The 24,588-nt window shown below is 44.6% G+C and overlaps 1 protein-coding gene across 15 annotated transcripts in view; it reads right to left on the reverse strand.

Moving 5' to 3' along the window:
• The window catches only part of LOC133348367 (nuclear receptor corepressor 1-like), a 175,803-nt gene that overhangs the window by 86,766 nt on the left and 64,449 nt on the right, over positions 1–24,588 (reverse strand). For all 15 annotated transcript variants that reach the window (XM_061561124.1, XM_061561122.1, XM_061561123.1 and 12 more), the window contains exons 3-10: positions 21,285–21,415; positions 19,945–20,116; positions 12,717–12,893; positions 10,376–10,423; positions 6,996–7,118; positions 3,944–4,000; positions 2,491–2,543; positions 1,043–1,109 (exon numbers count right to left, since the gene is read on the reverse strand). In XM_061561124.1, the coding sequence (XP_061417108.1) occupies positions 1,043–1,109; positions 2,491–2,543; positions 3,944–4,000; positions 6,996–7,118; positions 10,376–10,423; positions 12,717–12,893; positions 19,945–20,116; positions 21,285–21,415 (828 nt within the window). The remainder of the gene's footprint in view (positions 1–1,042; positions 1,110–2,490; positions 2,544–3,943; positions 4,001–6,995; positions 7,119–10,375; positions 10,424–12,716; positions 12,894–19,944; positions 20,117–21,284; positions 21,416–24,588) is intronic.

A 24,588-nucleotide genomic window follows, 5' to 3' on the forward strand; every position in this document is an offset into this window, starting at 1 on the left:
GCTCGTTTAATGCGACTTCAAAGGCCGTGGGAAATTATGCATTTCCAGTTGACAAACCATGGCGGTTTTTTCTTTCGTTTCACTTTTCATGCTAAACCACATTTTCCATCGTAAAACGAGAGCAATTTGTCAAAATGATCATTTCTTTGGCGTTTTTTTTTCTTCCCACCACTGCATTACGTAACGTGTTAAAACGAAAGAAATAATAACCACGCACCAACCACCCACCCCCCTCCACCCCCACCCCACATCATCATCCTTGTCCTTTTTGTCGATGTACCTATGAGAAACGTGCGAGACGGTAACACGTCCACATGCAGGGTGCAACCTGCAGTCGTTACCGATTGTCCATACGTAGCCATGGTTACTCAGGTCTCTGCTACGAAAGGAATAATGAATCTCAACGGGGTTCCAACTTGACTTTGCACAGGTGTACATGTTTTTGGCAATGTACTACCGAATGAAGAACTCCCCCGACACCGTGTGGGCTATGGGGGTTCTCGTCGCGATAGCCTATATGTATGGAGCTTGCATGTTCTCCCCGTGGTCGCATGGATATTTCTACGAGTACTCTGGTTTTTCCCTCTGCATTTGGAAATGTGCGTTGAGATTATTTAGCTACCATACACATTCCCACCTTTGATAAGCCGCTTCAATGAGCTATAATTTTGCTTCAGAAGAGAGTTAATAGCTCAGTGGGCTTTACCTGGAAAATAATGTAGTTTAGTTGTATACTTCAGCACACTGGTCGTCGCGTAGATGCGAGGACACAGAAGTATAGTACAACAATTGGTTATTTCTGTATTGGCTTCTGCTGTCGACCACATAGGCCCACAGCCTATAACATGTCGCCCATCCAAGCACTTTCAAATCCCGTTTACTTTCTTAGATCTGATGAGTTTGGGTGGTCGGAGGCAATGTCAAGGAGTCTTCAGTAGGATTTAAATGACCTGCAGCGCGCTCACAGAATGGGGCGGCAGTTGCCAGTGGTTCATTCGCGACGGGAAGGGGGCATGCACCACTCAAGACTCCAAGTCCTCACCTTCACCTTGCGCTGCTGATTTCGTCTCTTGAAATACATGATGAGCTTGTTCCTCATGGTGAGGTTTCTAGTAAAGAAGGATCAGGAAAAAGTTCACATCAAAAAGGTGCTATGTATTATTATTACATTTGTTTACCCATGAAAACCTCATTCAGCCTCATGACTCTTTTCTAGAAGATTGCGGCTATATGCTTTTCCCAATTAAGTAATGTGCGAGTATATTTGTTTCTATTTAGCCGATGACGCTGGCAACAAACGAATGGCCTAATCTTCTTCGAATTACAGTACGTGCTCTCCAATGTCCACTTGCAAACAGGCAGCGTGTATTTTAGAGGTTAATATATCCGCAGTATTAAATTGGGGCGATCGATGGATTTGAATCGTCAACCTCTGCAACAAGCGGCGAACGCAACTCTACCGCTCGGCCACATGCAGCCCTTTGTGGAACATCCCCTTCTGCACGAAGGCCTCCCCTCCTCCCCACACGTGCCGCTCATGGGTTTTTGACCGTACTGGTCAGTGGGGTTTGGTGAATGACTGGCCAATGACTGGGTTTTAGATCTCAATCGCCAGTGATGTTAGCAGGGCTCACATCACTCGGGTCGCAGGGTGCGGTAAATTAAAAGCATCATCACGTGCGTAGAATAATTCCGTAATCCACAAACATCTGGAACACCTCGAGTCACAAATCTCCTAACGAGAACATGCTTTTGCAAAAGATGAATGAATCCATCTTGCAGGGGGGATATCCTCCCGGCATTCTTGGTTCCCACTCGTAAGAAGCCAAACACTCATTTAAGGAAATGGCCCAAAATCTCAATGCAGGATCACTCCGAGAAAAGAACGTGAGAGTTTGTTCTGGAATAAACGATCGGTATTGTCCACGCATTTATTGAATTATCTTTTCTTGTATGGGAGAAAAATGTAATGCATGGAGAAAACACGAATATGCAAACGGGAGAAACATTCCACCATGTGACACATGGTGGACCAATTGCAATATTTCATCAATGGAAAGATGATTTCCTCAATAATAATTCCCCTTGATCTATTTTCGGGGAAGTTTGCTACATTGGCCATTCCCGATAACCCACCCCCATAGGCAGGCAGAACCCTCCAAAAGCTTCACAGAGGTGGATTCAAAAATCATTTGCTAGAATTCCACCTCCTCCTCACCTTGCAATTAAAATATCCGAGACGCAAGTTATTCTAATGAACAGGGTTGTTGTTAAGATGCCCTCCCTACGTAAATTGGTTGAATAGTCACTCTGCAGGGTCACAGTATAATTCAAGAATCAATTAGCTGCTCCTCATTGTGGTGCATTTTAAATCAATAGTAATTGTAGGCTTTCCACAAACTAATCATTGAAAAACGCCAGTGTGTATTGGAAATGCTCCATTGTTACATGAGTGCATATTTTGAGCATAATAATTAATGATAAACTTACGTTTGGATGTTCTCATGGTACTGGTTTGTGTCAGACGGCTGCTTATACAGCGGCTGTTAAAATAAATAAATAAACACACACACAAAATTCACAGAAAAATAATTTATAAGAACAACGCATGCTGTTGCCAAGCTTTTAAAGTAATTTAAGCGTCTGTACAAATTAACATGTAATCCGAAATCTGCAACACATTTTAAATTACTTTGGGGGCAAAAACAAGCAAACAACTCTGAAAACTAACACCTCGCCAAAAATTCATAAGCGCAGCATTGTCGGTGGCCAACGTACATCTCTGGATAGATACATCTCTTTGGATGAGTTAACACTATCCCACCCCAACATACCTCTATTTGGGTTAAAATATATATATATTTTAAGGAAGACCAGGTCTCTGAAGTTAAACAAAGCAAGACACACCAAAGGCCATGCGCATCTTTTCTACGCTGACCCCGTGACAGTTTCGACCGTTTCTGAGGGCGCTCAGAGTAAAAAAAAGCATGCAGCGCCCTCATGAAATAAATCCACACAGCCCGGCTAAACCGAGCCGTGTGGCCCCACTTGGTCCTCATTTGACCAGGTAAGACTACCAAGGGAATCCGGGGACAAGCAAACATGCCCGATTCACAAACCGAGCCGGCGGTCATGGGAACGCGGTAGAACAGCCTCGATCATTTTCACACAACAGCTTGGCAACACCACCCAAGGACGTGCTAATGCACGTGGTTTTGGAGGGTAATGTATCCAGGTTCCACCTTGAAAGACATATTCTGTGTGGCTTCAATGGGGGTTCTCAGTTGGTCATAAAGCTTTTCTTACAGAGCAATGAAGAGCACAAGTTTCATCACCAGCATCACTATCTGCACAGTCCGAAAGAATTTCTGTCGAGCACTGCACAGCTTTGTCTGCGCCCGCTGACCTATGTTACCCCTTCATACACGGGTCTCACCTTGCCAAGGCAAGCACGTCAAGTACTCTTTGGTTCTTTCGGTAAAGTCAAGTATAAAGAGAAAATAATAAATTAAATAATAGAGCATACGACGTTTCGATTGCAACACAAGCAACCATCATCAGGTATAAATGAAATAGAAAACAAACCTAGTATACTTAGAAATATAATGTAATACACCACAGAGAGTCGGCTAACATAACAGTCAACACCCTACCTAAGGTTAGCCAACTCTGTGGTGTATTGCATTATATTTCTAAGCATACTAGGTTTGTTAGATATTTAATTTATACCTGATGATGGTTGCTTGTGTTGCAATCGAAACGTCGTATGCTATTACTTAATTTATTATTTTCTTTTTATACGTGACTTTACCGAAAGAACCAAAAAGTGATTCCTGCAGTCACGAAAGCTCCAAATTAAGTTTTCACGTCAAGTGCATTGCATTCAGCGTGTTCACAATCAGTTGGATATTTTTTTGTCTTGTGTGTGCGCGTGCAAATTCACCAGCTCCACTTTGGGTCCCAGTCTCTCCAGGATCTTGTGTGCAGATTCGGCTCTCATCTGCACACGAGGAAAGGACGTCACCAGGGGCGTTAAATGTGGTTGTAAAATGCGCCAGTGGACACCAAAACAAGGAATTCTGATCTCCATCTCTGTTGCGCAATGTTTAAGAAAATAAAATAGACAAGGCGGGCAGGCTGTGAAATCATTTAATTTTGAAAGAATTCACAACATAAAGCTTTAAAATAATTATTTTTATTATTATTAAATACACAATGGGGGAAAATGTATCAACAGCCACAGAAATGTAAACATTTGGCTTCCTGCCATGTCCTTTTTTAAGAGTTTATTGATAATGAGCCGAACAATATCCGTCATTCACAGCATAACAGGGAAGCGGCAATCACCTAACTGGTCACGGTGCAGGTTAAGGATTAGAGTTTAAGACGGAATTTATTCTGGGCATTAATGGACAAGGTCAGAGTTGGGGTTAGCATTAGCATGTGGGTTTAGTGGATTGGGAGCCTTCCTCCTCGACACGAGTCAGATTTCAAAGCAGAGCATTAAAGCACAAATGCAGGTCCCTTTCGCCAATGTTGCCGTGGTTAATGTGTTCCTCGTGTAATGGAAAATCTAAACAAACCCAATTTTCTTATTTACAAAGGAACATTGAAATAAACCGTAGGCCTCTGAACCTCATTCTTCACCGTCAAAATTAAAAGCTCCCTTACGTAACCACCTTTACACGAAATAGCACACTGCCACGCAGTAAATTATCGAACAGATGACGAGGGCATTTTGTCGCCACACTTATATAATTAATTGCGCTATTGTTTGCCTCCCTTTGGGTCCTTTTTCAATTAGGAGCTCAATTATTTTCCTCCAATAATGCAGCGGCGCACACGGCGACAATGGCAATATGGAGCACGGCTTGCTTTCAATGACGCGCATTGTAGGCGTTAAATTTGAAAAAATACGCCGTTGCTCGGCAAGATGCGGCGCACAACGCGCAGGATAATTCGAGGGGACAACTGCGATGATTAGGATGACAAAGAATGAACTGCAGTGTGATCACGCTGAGAACGAAGATAAATGCAGTATTATTTCCTAAGTGATTAGTTTCCATCAAACCCTGCGCTTCACTGGCATCAGTTCCGTTAAAACAGTTCCGTAGCAACAAAAGCTTAACGTTTTTGCAAATGCCATAATAATACTGCAGCATTTGCACGGCTGGAAAGTATTCCTTCTCGATGGAGCACGTGACCTACTTATCGTCTTCAAGTGTGCAAAACAGAGCAAGTACAGCGGACTCGAGGACAACCAGGCACACTGCGCTCTAAAAAAAAATGCCATTCCCAAACACTCCATCACTCATCTCCCACAGAACCCCCTCCGCACCCCCCCCCCATCCACCACCACCACGGCCCTTTCTCTGGGTGCCCTCGGCTTGCACAACAGAAAACACCTTGGGACCAGCGGCTCTGGGCTAGGGCGATGCATCACGAGCGAGGCACCTCAAGGCCGCGCAGTGCACCAAGCGGAGGCCACTGTCGCAGGCACCTGCCCAAGCGGTGCGTAAGCAACCCAAAAAGGACCCGAGCAGACGCACACAATCGCCCGTCCGCCAAAAGCCCATCCGGGCACCCGCCCACCCCTCCACCCGCCGGCCCAACAGATGACCACCTCCCCCAACGCCCTTTCCACCCCCCCCCCCACCAAGACCGGCAGGAGAAGAGAACAATTTGTCTTCTAAATTACGCGTAGAGTCAGGAGCGGCCAGACAGGGAGTGATTGAGAGATCCCAGTTGGACGCCCCACCCCGTGCCGTGACACCGCACCCCCCTTGAAAAGAAAAAAAACCCTCTCCCTAGCCCCCACCACCACCACCGCCAAACTCAAAGCAAACATTTAATGTATTGGCAGATGTACCTAATTTTGCATGGGGCCTCGGAACAAAAAAATGTTTTTGTTTCAAAATTGCAGTGGCTGAGATGAGTATCAAGGACGTAAAAACTTTGCAACTTGCAGAAAAAGCACCGTCAAGGATTCTCAGGAGTTACACAATGCAGTGGCCGACTGCCGAGAAAGTATCTCGCATGCTTGACCACCAAAGCGGCACTCCACTTAGTCTAATTTCGAGTAAAATTTTATAGACACCGTGACCTATCATTCAGAATCCTAGAGAAACACACACTCTCAAATAATGCTTTCTTTGACGAGACAAATTCTGGAGAATGCCAAGAGATTAGAAAATTCCACAGGGGCATCTTTCTTTTTGCAGAGCTTTTTTATGTTTTTTAAAAAGCCACATGTTAAGTTCATGCCCTACGTTAAAGACAACGCTTGCACGGATGACCTTCGCAACGCCTGCACCACGGAGATGAAACGCTCTCCGGGTCAGATGTGAGCGAGCAAGCAAAATGGTAGCGGCAATCGCTCCCCAACAATCAAATATATATCCGCAGCTTAAATCACCCGTAACACCGCCAAGTGCCAGCCGCACAGCACATCCAATGCAGACTAATGGACAGCCCTCGCAGTCTTGGCAAGGGAACCCCCTGTTAGGGGCATCAATTATGGGCCTCAGGAGACCCAGGGCAGTGGGACACCTCAGGCAAAAGCTTTGTTCCCTTTTTTTTTTCCCTCTAAGGCTGTAAAGGAGGTTAGAGTTCACCGGACAGATTAAATGCAGTGCAACGGACTCATCCACAGCTTATCATCATCAATCATGGCGGCATTAGCGCGCGAGCCAAGCCGGCGCAAAGTCAACGGGGTTTAGGACGGAGGTGCGGAATGTATTCGCGTTTAAAATAAATCCACAGTCGACAACTCTTCTGGCTATTTGCCGGCTGGAAAACAACTTTTGTGCAACGTAAAAGGGTGGAACAATTTAACTGAGAAACGAACTATTTTGTAGATACCGCATCCATTTGAAAGCCTGTGCGGCGCTAAAATTGTGCCTTCCATGCGCGCGCACAAGCCATGCGGAAAAGCAGAGTGCCCACGGCTGCAAATTGTCCCGGTCGTTTATCTTTGGGTACGCGATTGAACTTACTCTGTTCTCTTCGTATATGATCTGCACGATGCTGCGATGTTTGGCTTCCGAGGGCACCGGGGAGATGTTTTGTTCTGGCTTAGAGGGTTTGGCTGCTGCTGCTGCCTCCTCCACCATCTCATGCTGAGGGCAGCGGAGGAAGGGTGGACATGGGTTGAGGGTTGGGGAGTAGGGGGGGGGGCATCAGAAGGAAATGAAGAAAGGATAAAAACACGCCATTATGTATTGAGCGCATATGTCCCCCCACCCCCAACATCAAACCAGTGGGGCGAGATCGCCTGCAATATCAGCGCAGTGCGTAAGCTACGCTTCTCGGTTTTTACACCGGACACGTGCGTGCGTAAACGGACATGTAGAGCCCGTTTGCCAATCCACTGCTGGATAAGAGACTCCCCCATGCATCAACCTAATTTCACATACCATTACCAAGTATTGTGTCATGGTACCAATGCTCAACTGAGCTTCAAAAGACTAATTTTCAGGCAAGACCCTCCTGCTTGGGATGTTAAGTACATACTAGAACATTTTACATATTTTATGTGCTCCCACATGACACTATTTGATGGGAAATCCTATTAAAATAACCTAATTCACAACACATCAAGTCTATCCACTTCTTGGATGAAGGCCTCCCGATACCTCTCGGTCATGAAGGCCTCATTTGACCATACGTCACCACGCTGCTCGGTGAAGTACCAGGGCCCAGGACATGCTCAGTTTTCACTCACCACTGATGTTAAGCCATGGCCAGTAATCGCACTTATGAGGTCGCTGGGATCTCGCCGCGATGCGATAAACACTGCGCCACCACTCCATGCCTCTTACACGTATATGTAGCCTTTACTTCGTGATCCACGATGCAACCCAAAAAAACATGTGGCCAGTCTTTCACACAGTACACACACCCAAGTGGTGTGCCCCGGGCTATTCAGCAAGGGTTTACGGCTTAAATCATTAAAAAAAACACTTTAAAGCGATTAATTGCACCACTGTAATGTTCCAGCGACTGCAGTGCCATTTCTGTGCTATTTAACATGACGCTACAGTAGGTTTCCTACAGGACATCTGTAAAAGAGCTTAATAGCTCATTGGATTTCTCCTGGATAAAGATTCCGATTCTGATTCTATTTCGGTCGATGAAAAAGATTACCCAGAATGCAACCAATCTTGTGATACAAATGGAAGCCAAGCAAGGGCTGAGCATGGATAGTGCCAGGATGGGTGACCAGTACACATAAAACAGATGTTTCAGTGGCTGTTGTAGACCTACAGATGTGGCCAGCAGAGGGCAGGGAAACAAAATTCATAGTGATACTGTGCTTCTATGCGACAACATACTCCACGCTTTCACCAGCCTGCAGGATCTTATAACCCCCACTACCTGCATGGAGGGAGAAGGCCCTCTCTTCCAGCAGGGTACTGACAAACACATTCATCAATAACACTACCGTAAACAATATATACAATATACGACATTTGGGGCAACATGCAAATAAGGGCCATTACCCAAAACGTTGCCCGTTATATATTTTTTCTTTTAAGGCCACGGTGCTTTTGACGAATGCGTTTAGGTTTTTTGTTCATCAAGATTTTGCACCATTCCCACCCAGCATCAGTTAAAAAGATATTTCTAATGAAGCAAATCTTCCAACACCATACCTGACGGTCCAGGGCATTCAGTCGAGGCGTGTATCGACAAGAAAAGCGCTCGCTTGGATGTTTGCATCACTCCATCTCCGTAAGTTGGCACACACTTGGATTGCCATTCCGTCATTAGTTTTGATCAACGCTGTCGCGAACTGACCTGCCCAGGCCCACTTGCTGCTCTTAACAGTCAATAAAATGTCTCGAAGCTGAGTAGAGGTTCTCTCTTATCCCTGTGTTCCTCTTTGTACCTCTGGAGTGCACCTCTTAAAAGTGTCTGTCTCTTTGCGAACGTTTCAGCTGTTGTTCAACATTCCTTTGTCAACGGTAATGTTTCTAATCCGTGGCACAGCAAGTAAAGATGAGGGATACAAATATCAGAACAAAACCACAAGACAAATTTGCAAACTTAAAAGCAACTTATGGCGTAGCTCTTAAATTACAGACTGGACCGACATTGCTCCATGAAGCAATAGAAGGCGTACAATCATTATGCAACATATCATTAGAGCGTCAACATAAATACGCGAGAGCTGCCTTAACATAGCGATGCATATTTAACGTGACACGCATTAATATTCACCCTGTCATTTGCACACGAGTTGGCTGCATGTATGTTGAACTTCTCTCGCACCGTATGTAGCCAACCGTGCTAATCGGAGGTGCGCAAACCAGTTATATTGAGCTTGACCCGGTAATATAAAGATCGGAGTTGTCGCACGCGGACACACACACGTGCGCAAACTATGTAATAATCGCTGCAGCGTGTGATGGTTTCACAACAGACAGCCGATAGACTTCTGTTTGTAGATCACTCAAACGAGTTCCAAGAGGATGTAAGAATTCTCTGTCAGTATTTTACCAAGAACGAGAATACATTGAGCCCGACAGGAGAAAAAAAACAATGGCATCGCTCATGCGCGATGACAATTTATATTTCACGACAGGCGGCCTGGTTTAACACAACACGAAGCACCGTGCCAATATTTCTGACAATTATCGTGAAAATAAAACAAAACGTTAACCAGACAGCTGTTTAGTTACTCTAATGAGCTGTTTACACACCCCACACCTTCAATAGGAATGTTTTTTTTAAGATGTCAGGATTAATTAGTAAGCCACTGCCAGACGACAGAAGAAAAGTATTACAAATCATCTTATTAATACACAAACACTTTCAAGTTTAATATTTCATAATTGTGCATACACCTTAAATACCAGTTAGATCTCAAACTTTTTTTTTTAATGGCTGAAACAATTCTCAAAATTTATTTGCGATACATTTCAACACGTTTAAGTTACACTAATATCAATTACACCTTAAATTGATTTGAAGTCAAGTGGAAGCTATTTATATAAGACCAAATCGGCCAGAATGCACCTGATCTCAGAAGAAGCTAAGCCAAGAATGCGTGTGGATAGTGCATTTGTAGTACAGGAAAATCTATTGTTGTACTGCACTTCTATGCTCCCTGTCCTCACCAACGCGTACTGACCAATGCGGTGACGACATTATCAAACGACTCCCACAACCAGCACAGCATGGAGTGGCCTTCATCCGGCAGTGGATTGAGATCTTTAAATCATAACGTCTCAAACGATGAAAGAGGGCTGTAAAAATTCAGCGTGCTTAAGCAATAGGCTTGCAAGGATTCTGCCCCTCCTTGTGTCAATGAATTGTCACAAATTAAGATCGAGAATCGGGTGATGAGGAATGAGTGATGTGTCGTCTTTACCATCGTGGCACACGTAGACTCCATAGCGGCTGCAGGTCTTCTATGAACCTGCAGGGTGGTTTCCACGAAACAATCGCACAACACACACGCACAAAGTATACAAATTGGACATCATCAATTCTTACACATACAATTTGATGTTTATTTCGTTTTTGTGCAACAAAAAAAAATCCATTTTCATCTCCACATCAATTGAATTCATACATCGTGACTTGACTGGCATCAAAAGTATTTTTTTTATATATACATGCAATATACCCAATTTATAACATAATTACACTGCTTCAGATGTAGTCATACAAACAAACTCACTTAACCTGAAATGGGCCTATAGAGTAGTTGGAATTTAGTGATTCACTGCCATCCCCTCCCAGGGATAATATTTATCGTCACAATCATAAGTAAATATTTTGTCTGCTCATTTAATACCTTCTCATTTGTATTTAAATTTAGTTTGTCTCATTTGTAAAGATGTATTTGCACTATTGGCCTAAATATTAGCCACAAACACCATGCAACATTGTGTTTGTGCACCGTTTTCAACTCATTCTGTGACAACGGTTGTTTTTGCTGCGATTTCTAATTGCTTCATTGGTGAACTAAATTTTTACGTGAATTCTTCTTTTAATTTTAGTGACCCGTGTCACTCTCACAAATGACACTATAATCCTGTAGTCTTTCAGGTCTCACCTGGTTCTCAACAAAATAAACTGGAAACTAACTGTAACATCGGCGAATCATTAGCACGTAATTTGCAGAGATGATCGTAAGTAATACATTTTCACACGTGCAATTCCATGCACTTGTTGCGAATGTAAAAATCAATTTTAATTGACGCGTAGTGAGCCACGCGTTTAGCGCACACCCTTACATGGTTACCATCACACATCGGACATTCCAACTCGCTCAACCACTGCGACCGCAAACCACCATCAGAGTTAAATCAACCTGTTCATTCCAACTTCTAGCAACCGCCCTAAGGGGCAGCCCTCAACAGTGCGACTTGTCACGGTCATGCAAAGTCACCAATAATAAACGAAAAACATAATGACGATAAAACGTTAACTGGCTAAGACGTCTCACTGCACCACACCGCTTACTGCGCGAATGGCCGTATTAATTCAGGTGGCTTAGCGGGTCTCATATTTTGATATAAACTGCGTCATGATTGAAACACAATACTATATAGCACTTTAAATAAATCCTATAGGTAATTTGAACTGGTCCAGTGGCTTAGCAGTAGAGCAAGCGGTTTGTGATCAGAAGATTATGAATTCAAATCCTGGTTCGGGGTTGACGTCGCCCATCATCCCTATAGGGTGGATAAAAAAAACTACAACCTTGTGGAGAAGTCAATAATGGTTGTTTTATGGAGAGACTCACCCCTGCCATAGGAATGTGGAATTTACAATTTACAATTTGTATGTCGCATGAAAAGAAACGGAACTGAAATAGCTCGCGCGTAGATAACAATGGGGTGTTTGGCACCGTGCATGGGTGGCGTTGAACAGTAATGGGAAAGAATTGCATATATATTCACAAAGACAAAGATCCCCCGTATAGCCTTAACAAACTGTTGGGGCAAGTGCGAGCACCGATGAAGGCCGCAACGGCACACGAGGGGGTGGGTGGCCAGGACTACGCCCGACCACATTTGTCTCCCTAGTGGCAATGTTTACACAGCACCAGGTACTCATTTGAGGCCGAGTCAACCTAGGGGAGGCCCAGGACCAGTTCAGTTAATCGTCACTGGCGTTGGCCGTGAGCAGGAATTGAACTCAGGTCGCCAGGTTTTTAGCACGCTAACTACTACACTACCGCTCCCCCATGTGTGAATATACACATATACACATATATATTCACACACCAAGAAGAGGGCCCGCCCGAATAAACTATAACAACTTCGCATACGAACCTAATCCGGCCCGGAGCGACACGCGAGAGTAAGCGCTTTGCTCGTTAAGTGTTCACTGAAGCAGCTTCTCAAGGCGTGCTCACCGTGATCACCGTATTTTAACACAAAAAGTTGGGGTGCAAGCACAAACACAGGAAACAATCATCCGAGCGTATTCGTCAAGGCAGCGCGTCGTTTGACGAAAGCATTAACTTTTTACAAGCCGGTATAAGGCCTGAAACCTGGCACGTGGATACCAAAATTACAATCGAGCTTAGCGTCCAATTTATATGCCACTCAGTCTATATATCCCAGAAACAATTGCATGTATATATTCAAAGAGGGGGGGGGGGGGGCCCTCTCCAAAATCTACAACAGCCCTGGGCCTCACTCGAACTGAACCTGGCCGTGCGCGCTTGAGCAAAGCTCAGCTGTGCTCTCCCGCACCTGCTTCTGGCGGAGCTTGGCGATCTGCTGCTCCACCTTGCTGATCTCGCGATCCACGCGCTCCATGTTGTGCAGCAGGTCCTCCTTGGTCAGGCGGCTGGGCGGAGCGTCCGTGTCGTCCGGAGGCTCCTCCGCCGGAGACACCGGCTCCACCTTCAGGCTGAGCGCCGCTACGTTCTGCGCAGGCATGAGCGGCCAGCAAAAAAACACAGCGCGCAGGCCATCAGGACAGGTCGGAGTTTACCGCGCAGCGCCAATTAATAATCCACAATTTAGCTCCCCCCCCCAGCCAACCCAAGTGTGTTTTTACGGCACTCTGGTTGACCTCTGGATCTATTCACCTTGACCTGACTCTCCCCTCAACAAGTCGAACTCTCCTCCTGACCTCATGTTGTCACAAAGGTGGGATGTCGTAAATGGCTAGCACAACTGGACTTCAAATCCAGAGGTCACCGGCTCGATTCCAGAATGGGCAAGTTTCTTAAATCCTCCGTGCTCTGTCCACTTAAGCAGTAACAATGGTTGTACCACAGGGCGATCGGCAAATCGCGTGTGGTGGGGTAAAATATGGGTACCCTCCACCTCTTCCCGAGTCATCCGGCCAGCGTGGAACGGTAGGTCAAAATACCTTCTCGCAGGGCTCTCTATAGGACGCTCATCCTACAGAAGGTGCGTGCACAAGCAATTGCAGGGACTTAACCTTAACCTGAAGCTTGTTAATCGACAACTATTGGCTCAGTATTCGCGGCTGTGCTGTGCGTGTGTGTTTGGGCTGTATGCGCAGAAACAACCCAAAAACACATCGGAGAGTCACTCAAATAATGTTTCATACGTCAATGCAGTAAATACGCTACAACGGAGTAACTGACTGATGTTAAAAGTCTCGTTTTATCTCACTGATGAAACTTCAAACTTGTGTCAGGCCACCTGGGACACGGCTTATGTACGTATCTACAACAGAAGGGCCTGTTTGCTTTATGAGTTGCATCTTCCTTTAACCTCACTTCCGTATTGCGTATATTAAGTGCACCTCAAACACGTAGTGAATATTGTGTTTGACTTCCGGCAAACTCTTTGTCTGGGGAAACCACCCTCTTAAAAATACCCTCCAGAATTCTTTGTTGGGGTAATAATCAAATAAGCACATTGGTTATCAACACGCATTATGTGCATCTACAGCTCTTTGTAAGTTCATTGTTGGATGAGGGCCTCCCCCATAACCATGCAGGACATGGGGGTCATCTGGTCATACTTCACCAGAGGTTTTTTGGGTTAAATCGTGTAAATATAAATGTGTTGTCGAACCAGCCACCACCCGACACAGCCAATTAATAAGGTTTGTCGTGTAAATAAAACATGCAAATTCGAATTGTAACTGTTGTGGGTTTACTCTCCAACACACCGGTGTAAACTAGTAATTAATTGGCATGGTTTGTTTATATGACAAATCTTCCTAATTGGCTGTGTCGGGTAGTGGCAGGTTTAACCACACATTTATATGCTTTAGAAACATAGGTCCACCCAAATTAGTAAGAAAATGTCTGCGTTATTTTAGCCGAGTTTTCTTCAACGTGCAGGTTTTTGCAGTCAACGTCATGATCCACAAGAAATTTTGGGTTAGGCCACGAAACAATCTGGCCAAATTTGTGTAATTAAGACAACCTATATCACCCAACACAGACGAACAAATGTAATAATCACGTGCACAATTGCTGAATTTGGTTGTGAGAATTGTTCTTTTACCTTAGCGGTGAGCTGAAATAGTAATAATCGGCGTGTTAAAACGCTTGTTGACAGTGATAATTGAACCTGTTTGCCTGTGTCAGGTGGTAGAGGGATCTTAAACGACACAAATTTGGCCAAATCATTTAATGGTTTAACCTCCAAAAAAAATCCAATTACAAACGATGCATATTTTTTACAAATTATACTTCTAGCAGTCGTGGCTTAACGTAATACTGGGAAAAACACCTGAGGGACATTGCCCTGCAAAGCAAAAGCAAGGCAAGTTCAGCCATATGTACACACCAAAAAACTAAAAGATTGAATTGAAACGGTACGCGTTGTATTTGTGTCTGGAAATTAATGCAAATAAAAACACTTTTAAAACAACACTGTCTGATTCACGTTGCTATGCTTTGCTAAAATTCATCTGTGAAAATAAATCAGGTTAGCAGTAGAACTGGCATAACAGTGCTCAATTTTTTATTACACAGTTTAATCAGCTACGTTCAATGTCAAAGCCACTTAACACCACAGGTTTCTTTTTTGCTTCATACCCCAGGAGCACAATAATAATTATTCAACAATGAGCACAAACCGTGCCATTTCATAACAGGGATTTCTCAAAAGGAGGGGCCCTTGCACAAATGACAAATTAATGACCGCAGAAATCACTTAAATATAATGCATTTTTAAATGTAGGTCTCTAAAAATATTACCCTCCGTGGCAAGGCTCACAGGGGTGAGACACACAAAAGGTCCATTAACTCAAAACCCTTTAATAATAAATCAGACGGGGAACATTTTTTGAGGTGACTAAATTCTACTCGCTGGCTGCAGTCACGCCAATTCCGAGAATCCCATTTTTTTTTTTATTCGTGTACTTGAGCACATTAGATGACATTAGCGTTACCTCTACCTGCCGACATACAACAGCTGCCACCACAAAATTTGCTTTTCTTAAATGCCGGGGTTTTTTTTTTAAACACGTGTAAAAAGTAACGAGGGACAATACACGCGGTGCTCCACCATGCAAATATTTAGTGTTCAAGTCTTTAAATAAATATCACAAAGTCCATCAACGCCACACCCCACAAAGAGCTGTTATCAATGTGACTTGACATTAACAAGCCCGAAAACATATCGCATTCGTGGTTTATAATCCTGGGAACCCAAATGCACCGCGCACTGGCTATCAAATAGCAAAAAGAGCTTACGATTTCATTTTTTGGACAATGCTGCGCATAGCGTACAATGCTTACTGTATTACACAGGCGTCCATTACAACAGAGTTGTGGATGAGAATAACCCTCTACATTTGCTCATGTGTAACGCAGACATATAAATACAATAAATAAACAGGGGTTCGCGGAACTGCATTGTACAATGAACCTGGCGAACATGAGTTAAATTCTGGACCACGGTTTACATCAGCAAGGAGTGATATCTAAAGTCTTCCTGGGTCACCCCTTCAAATATTCACAATGAGTAAGTGTGGTGAAAGTATGGTCTAATAATTCCCATGAGGACGAATTGACAATTATGTCAGTGATTTTGAATATTATCAAAATTTTTTATAAAAAATTATCCTGATTCATACAGATTATAATCTAAGGCATAATCAACTACTTTTTTTATTGCAATCATTTTACATAATCAGAAAATAGAAAAAATCCTACATTTTTCTAAAAACATCCCAAGAGCCAAAATCCGATTTTTTTTATATCAAACTGAAACACAGGCAAATTGCTTGTGTTGCGATCGAAACGTCGTGATATTTTTATTCTTTTTATATCTACGTGGCTTTACCGAAATACCCATAGAATATGTATTCCTGCAGTCACGAAAGCTTTAAGCCAAGATTTAAAACTGAAACTGTTATAGATGTATCTACACCACCACGTATTTGGCATGCCTTTCAATAAAAACTATTTATATCTATATTCCATTAATCGTGACCGATAACTGTGACGGTTCATCGCCACATCCACAAAATTCAAAAGGACTTCATCCATGACAACAAAGAATAGAGGAAACAGCAATAACATCTTGAGTTCTGGGGCAATCTTTTTCCTCCTGTGCGTGAACAAGATGCCCTTATTGGAGAGACTGGGGTCAGGGCAATACGTTCTGAACCTTTTCTTCCCTATCCCCCTCCCCCATGGCCAGAGAGTGCCAAGCCACAAGACAATCAGGAAGGACAGTGGGTCAGGAAAGGGTTAAAAACACACAGTTAACTATGACACCACACACAGTTTCTCTTTTCCAATTCTTTCGTGTTGAAAAAAAAACATGCATCATCGTTGAAATGTGGCAATGCTGTTCGGATCTGCAGGGGCCATGATGTTGCAATTGCTGACATACCAGTTCACGTGGAAAGTAACTCCCAAGAGGGCTGCTGTTAATCTTTGAGCTCTATTGTACCGCAGAGAGAATTATTTTAAAACACGTACCAATTCTGCTCTGCATTTGTTGATTTTTTTTATCCCCTACTTAATTGCGTCAAGATCGCCAAGGCATTAATGTAATTTATTTTGCAAAAGTAAAAAAATTTCTAAATAAAACTCTTCCTTTGCTAAGGGAGGGTAAATAAAAATAATTAAACGAACATTTGAAGGTTAGTTATGAAACAGCCTGTCAAATGTTCATTCACTGGCATCAGCCAGTAGCGTAATTAGGCTGCAGTATATCTGCAATGCGAAGGATTAGCCTATATGCAATTATCTCGTCTGTTTTTCAGAAATAACTGAAAGCGACCACATGAAAGGGCATCGGCAATTACAAAACATCAAAAATCCACAACGCTTTATCTCCCCTGCCAGTCCCACCTTCAAATAAATCCGAACAAGCGCCAACACTTCTCAGCATTCCGTTTGTTGCAACACGTGTGTGTCGTGCGGCGGAAACGGGAAGCGGTTTAGAGATACAGACCCGACAGTGACCCCTCTTGACCCATGAAAGGCCCCCCCGCGGACAATCGAGGGCGGAGAGACGAGCCAAGCCACGTTGGACACGATTAACGTGACGCCCTCGCTTGCCCTAGCGCCCGGTTACACACGTTGCCACTTCAGACATCCGATCAAATTATCAGTTTGCCGAAACAAACTGGAGCTACTACGGCAACGACCCTGCTCGGCCAGAGATAACTTGGTGGACAGCGACAGGAAAAATATTTTTTATAAACATGGCTGCATTGATAAATATTGCGTAATTGTAATGTTTACTAATTACTCTTTACGCGTGTATGCATCGATTCTATTAAAATCGATTGTTACACGTGCATCTAATCGTCTGTTTAGGAACGGATTGTTTTCCATTGTTTGTAGTTTGTTCACGAACCCTGCAGCCACTATAGATTCCACATTAACCATGTGACAAAAAAGGATCAATTATCTTGTCAAATCAGGGCCTTGAATCCTTACAATACATCTAATCGTGACGTGAAAGGATACATCTTTACACATACAGCAGCTCCATATTTTGTATTACTCCAAAGATTTCGGAATTTTCCGTGACAAGACAACTTTCACCTCATTAATGAAGACGACAGCCTCTAACCAAGCCAGTTGCAACAGAAACAGAAAGCGCAACCCAAAACACCAGGGATCTTATTTTGGAAATAATTACCAAGATTGTGGCCAAAAATGACAGAGATAAATGTATTTATGTTTTAGAAAAAAAAGTGTCACCAGCATTTGTAACCTTGTTAATCTCGTCCATACTGCCAACCACTGGTCCTGTGTTATTTATATACAAATATATAATTATCTGATAATTGGTTCTTTACCCTTCTATCTGGCAACAAAACTGACACCTTTTTGCAAGGAGTCATGTTTGCATAGACCGCAATACCTGCAGTCATAATACAAACAAAAGAACATAACTCTGATAATGTGCACTGTCCCTGAAGTTGATTGGTCCACACCCGAGACAGCTTTCCTTCGAGCCTAGTCTCATATGGGTTGGACCAGATGACGCCAAAAGGCGCACTTTTGGCGTCATCTGGTCCAACCCATATGAGACTAGGCTCGAAGGAAAGCTGTCTCGGGTGTGGACCAATCAACTTCAGGGACAGTGCACATTATCAGAGTTATGTTCTTTTGTTTGTATTATGACTGCAGGTATTGCGGTCTATGCAAACATGACTCCTTGCAAAAAGGTGTCAGTTTTGTTGCCAGATAGAAGGGTAAAGAACCAATTATCATATTTTTACTGGCAAATGAGGTCCCCATAGTATATAATTATCTATTTTCCAATTTTGCTCCGATTGTGTTATCGGCATCCCGTCATGAAACAAGAGGATCAATTCGGATCTCTCACAGAGCCGTGCACCCCCCTCTTCGTGTTAAAAGAGCATGCGCCCACGGAAATGGATATCACAGATCTACCATCCCGGAAATCCCTTTCGAATGACATTTGGTCCACCCCATAGGGGGGTCAGCCCCGAAGAGTTGACACGGCCGCCTTCCACCATGCACTGTGTGGGTGGTGATTCAGTCGCATAGACCACATCAGCTCATCTGGCCCGTGGGTGGGAATCGGTGCCGTTGGAGTGCCCGTTTTGTCAGACGGGGCTGATAATTTGATCGGATGTCTAAAGCGGCAGCGCGCGGTACCGAGTTACGGCCGCTAGGTCAGGCAAGCGTGTCGCGTCACCGTTTTTCGTGCCGTTGAACCGTGGGCTGGGCAGCATTAGGACAAAGAAAAAGAGGGGCTTAGCATGCACTGGGAAAATTAGAAGCCTGGTTAAGCCTGGACCTTGGGGGCAATCGGACCAGGTTTCGGAGGTAAATCAGTTGTTTTAAAATTTCTACAGCAACAATTTCGGCACTAATGCACTACCAATAGACCGATTTGTTTTTGGTACCAAGATAAAACAGCTCTTATCTTGTAGATAAATACCAAGGCAATGTGTCCCAGGTTGGCTTACATACATTTGTAGCTTAAATCAAGAATGAAGAGTTACAATAAAGCCGATTTGTGGAATTGTGCTCACAATAATAAAGATCTTCACACCTCACACTAGTTATATTATTAGCTGCTCCCCACCCATAGGGGGCCAGTGACTCAGGAACTCAGGTGACTGCAAATGTTGTCAAGTAGACGGATTGCTTTAAGAAGCAATAAAACAGATGGCAGATTCTTTATCTTCACCCTCATTCTACATAGGTAAACACTACATGTTTTTATCGCCTAGGACATGTAAGTTTCATCTTGGCCAACCAATCCTGCCCACTCCTTGGACAATCAATCCTCCCCACCCCTAACCCCCCCCATCATTACCCTTGATAATCGTGAGCTGTACGAGAAAAACATGGGAGTGCCTTTAATGTGGTGAGCCCCACCATAGCACTCTTACAATATCACTGCACTCACGTTGGTGCTAAAAAGAATCACTTATTGATTTATAATCCTGAACCTTGGCAAGTTCTCGAATCGCTGGGGGGCGGGGTGTGATGAGGTTAGTGGAAGGGAGAAATCGTGCCTGGAACTGTGTCGATCGTACCTCTTTCACCTCCACCTGGCGCGCGGGATGCTCCGAGCGGCCGTGGAACGGCTCAGGGCAGGGGTAACAAGCCTCTAGCCCCATGTCTATGCGTGGCCGCTTCACTCCGAGGTCTCCCTCCACCGGAGAAAAATAGGGCGGCTCTTCGAACCGGCCCCTTTGATCCGGCGACCTGTGCACAAGAACGGAGGTCCATCATCGGACATGCTCTATCCATGGCTGGTTGTCACCGTCTCTCACGTTCTCAAGATACAGCAATCCAGCACATTCGCTGATCTCATTGCTCCATCTGCCTGGTGGTCATCCTCTCAGGCAAGGTGTTCTCCTCCTTTGGCTGCCACTCAGTTGTTCACCATGACTCACCATTCATCCCTTCTGTCAATGTCTCCTGCCCAAGGCCACTCACTTTCATGGGCAATCAATAAGACGTCGCTAACTCGCGTTTGTTGTCATATCCAAGCGTTGGTCTGTCTCTCAGTGTAATTCTCGGAATGTGGAAAACAAAGAAAATGGAATAAAACCTGAAAATGTTGATAATTAACCTGCATGAAAGCTTTTCAAATGTTAGGTTTTTAGCGACCAATGGCGTAGTCCTTTAAATGTCAACAATGCTAGGTTCGTAAAAGATTCACACGTTAAGAGAGAATGTAATATTAGACTTTAAAATAAATCCGATTGCGTGTTCTGTTGCAATGCAATTTGTCAAAACATTACATTAGAAAACACACACAGGGACACACTGAAATAAGTGAAATAGCCAACATTGTAGTTCTACACTCTCATTTCAATTAGGTATAAAGAATAGCATCTGTGGGGATGTCCAGGCAGGTTGGGGGGAGGGTAATGGGTAAAAGACACATGAATAGCTCCAACACAGAAGCAGCAACCTCGTTTCTTTTATGACGTCACCACAGCGCTGGTAAAATGCCGCCAATATCGCAGCGCCTCGCAGAGGCAAATTTGCCAAATATCGAAAATTATCCCTGCAGAAGAGTCTACCCCGGTCTCTGAGTTATCGGCAGCCTAAACAAAATAAACTTGAAACTTCTTAATTTTCTAATTTGACAAATTTGGATCCAGAAGCAAACACACAATGGCCACCTCTTACGAATGACATCAGGGGATCCCTTTAACCTCCAGTCAAGCATAAAGGTTTATATTATTATAGTTATTATACCCACCGAATTAATTAGGGTGGCCACTGGATTCAAACCACGAACCTCTGCAACAAGCAGCTGACGTGCAACGGCTGGACCACGTCAACGCCCACCAGTGAAGAAGAGAGGGACAAAAGACAGCCGATGTTTTGCGCAATGAAGAGAGGGAGACATGGCTAATACCAGTCGAGGTTGAGGTGGAACTCTGGTAGCAGGGACGGTCTCCGGCGCCCGGGTTGGGGGCGCGCCATCCCGGCGTGGAAAGCGCCAAAGTCCTGGTGCTGCGGTACGCGGTAGTCGGCCACTTCAACCTTCTGTGACGACACCGCCACACACACACACCACGCACGCCACACAAACCGCACCGGTTAATCGCAACCGCTCGGACAAGCAGCCGTCACCTCACTCAAGTTTGTGTATTCCTAGAGTGGCGTCGCGCAACTGCGATCGTCACGATTGTTAACGATTCATTGATTCATCGATTAAAACTGAGACTTCACGTTGGTGATACTTTCAACAATTTGTTGCACACAAGAGTCGCTTATGTTGCACGAGATTGGTCGAGTGGTTATTCAACACCGTGCAGATTCACGCAGCCATGAGACATTTCTATATTCACCACTACGGCATAAAAAAAAATTATGGTGAGAAACATTGAAGTACAGTGATGCAATAGATGTTGCTGCACTGCGCTCTACCGCCCACAACATAACCCAGTTACCCTATAATACCTGTTATCCAAGGTGGCTGCCCATCTAAGCACGAGCCTGAGCTCTGGCGCAATCGGGGGCTTTCAAGTTATTTGGGTTAAAGGCTTATGTGAGTTTATTTGAATGTTATTCCTCTATGGGTATGTGATTTCTCTGGGTATTATAGATTCCTCACACATACAAAGCATTCATTATGGACCTGGACAAACATTTCCAATGCAGAACCATCCTGTAAGTGTTCAAAATTAGCGAGGCTTCCCTGAGCAAATGAAGGATGTCGTTATTATTATTGTTGGTAACAAAGATCAAGAGCCTAAAATGTTGTTGTTTTCACACGATTATATTTTTAGAAAGTCTTACTGGCTGCCTTACTGGCTGGTTAGCTCACAGGTGATGTCACCACGCACACCTGGGTGATGACATCACCTGAATCCGACAGCGTTGAGCCGGATTCCTGCCGTCAATCCTCTCACCGCCCACTCTCAATAACCCTGCCATGTATCAGGATTAAGTCTTACTGAAAAATATCTTTCGAGGTATCAATGAACAATGAATAGTTTTAACAATCAATTGATTACTTGTTATTAACGTAATTCAAAACGAGGCCACTGTGTGCCGCATCGAGGTCAAAATGTACCCAATTTGCAACAACAAAAAATTGTTTAAATTTGCAAGAATTTGAAAAACTACCCACAAATTACTCAATCGAGATTCCATAAGCCACATCACTCCCCCACAGGTAGACTTTACCCCCAGCACCTGCCCGATAACCCTGCCTGAAAAGGCCGACATGAAAACCAAATGTACCCAATTATTATAGTTACAACTATAACGCAACTGTGTTGACATTTCTATTCTCTGCACGGACGAAAAAAAAATCCCCCCCCATTAAAGTTGTCACTCTCTACGCTTCCGTCATTTGAGATATGTAGAGCATTTTGAAGGTCCACCACCGGCCAAGCACGGTATTCCAGCCCAAGCTAAGCACTTGATTGATGTGGGTATATTTACACACACACGAGTGTCCCCTAAAAATAACAGCCAGTTTCTGCAAACGCCGCTGTTCATCCCTCAATAACATTTCTTACAGGCTTTCCCAATCCACTGCTGGATGAAGGCCTCCCCCCTTGCTATTTTGATCATGGGCCTTTTGTTTGCCCCTATTTCACCACGCTGGCTAGTCAATGCAGGATGGTGAAAGTGGGAACTGGACAATATCAGATATCAACACAGCACTGATGTTAGCTGTGGCCGGGAATCAAACTCTGCTTCCTGGATTGATGGCTCGGTGCTATATAATGAACGGAGCGATAAATCTATCTATATGAAGCGCTAAAATCACCTAATTAAAGCTACCATGTATAATAACTTTCAATTACCCTGCTGTAACAAGTTCTGAAACCAATTAGCAATAACGAATGGCTTTTAATGTTTACTGTGCACATTAAGACAAATGCACGTGATTAAAATGTTAATCACTTAATTCCACATAACGATTTGTTTAATCATTTACAATTAAGATCATCAGCCATGATCATTCCACTGCTGGATGAAGGCACCCCCCACTCCCCAAGGCATCGGATATCTCTCATGGTTTTGAAAACACATTCCTGCGGAGGGAGCTGGTAGGAACGTTGGGTTGCTCGGTCAATGGCCAGGGTCAATGGCGGCGTGGTGTATTCCGCAAATATGGCCGACTGTGAGGGCGGGCACAAGCCGGCGTGAGTAGGTTAAACGTTGAGTTTTATAAAGGCACCACGGGGTGACCAGCCCCTCCCCACCCAGCCCCACCCCCCACCCAGCCCCACCCCCCACCCAGCCCCACCCCCCACCCAGCCCCACCCCCCACCCAGTCCCACCCCCCACCCAGCCCCACCCTCCCTACCCAACGCCTCCCCACCCTCCCCACCCAGTGCGGGATTTCGAAGGTGAGAAGTGTCGGCATGGGAGCATAGAGGTACAGCACAACAACGGAATTTTCTGCACTGCCCTCTGCAGCCTAGAATGAATCCCTGCAGCGCAGACGACAAGAACCGAACACCGGTCATCCTCGCAGCGGCTTTTGGCTACCCGTCTGGAAAGGCTATTCCTTCCGATATAAGGAAGCCCCTGGAACTATGCCCTTTTAATTCTAGATTGAAAACTCATTTGTTTAGAACTGCTTATTTTTAGTTTGTTGTCCTTCCCCCACACCTCCGATTAGCACGGTTGGCTACATACAGTGCGAAAGAAGTTCAACATACACAGACACATAAAAATGCACGACGATCGCCAATCTGAGCACTCTCCAGTCCCAGCCCTGATTAGACTCCGCAAGTCTGATGAGATAGAGTGCTGCTTTTGGTCACAGACGTACATTATACGGGTGCCTGTAATTTTAGGGGTTCTTTTCGTGAGCGCCGGAGTTGGCTGTGAAATCTGACACAGCCGAGGCTTGGCAGTGGGCCCTGCAAGCCGAGCAGAGAGAGAGAGGGCCACACAGCTAGACGCCCTTGCCAGCAAACAGGAAACCAGAGTTTTGGCAGCCACTGACGGTGTGGGGTGGAGATCCGAGGCAAAGGGGGGGGGTGCAAGTGGTTGCGGGAGACAGGGGGCAATGACCTTTCGCCTCACTTTTACCGCTCGCGCACATGCCTCTGTGCCGCGTTACCGCAAGGCCAGATGTGCGCAGCTCCGCAAGATTAAGATGACGGCATGGCGCTCGCAGCAGTGCTTTTATAGCCGGAGCGGTGGTGGGCAAATACCTCCCAGGTCAAAGACCTCAACGCAATAATATC

This window comes from Lethenteron reissneri, chromosome 27, assembly GCF_015708825.2.
Source record: "Lethenteron reissneri isolate LAM-NWPU_2019-01 chromosome 27, ASM1570882v1, whole genome shotgun sequence".
NCBI lineage: Eukaryota > Metazoa > Chordata > Hyperoartia > Petromyzontiformes > Petromyzontidae > Lethenteron > Lethenteron reissneri.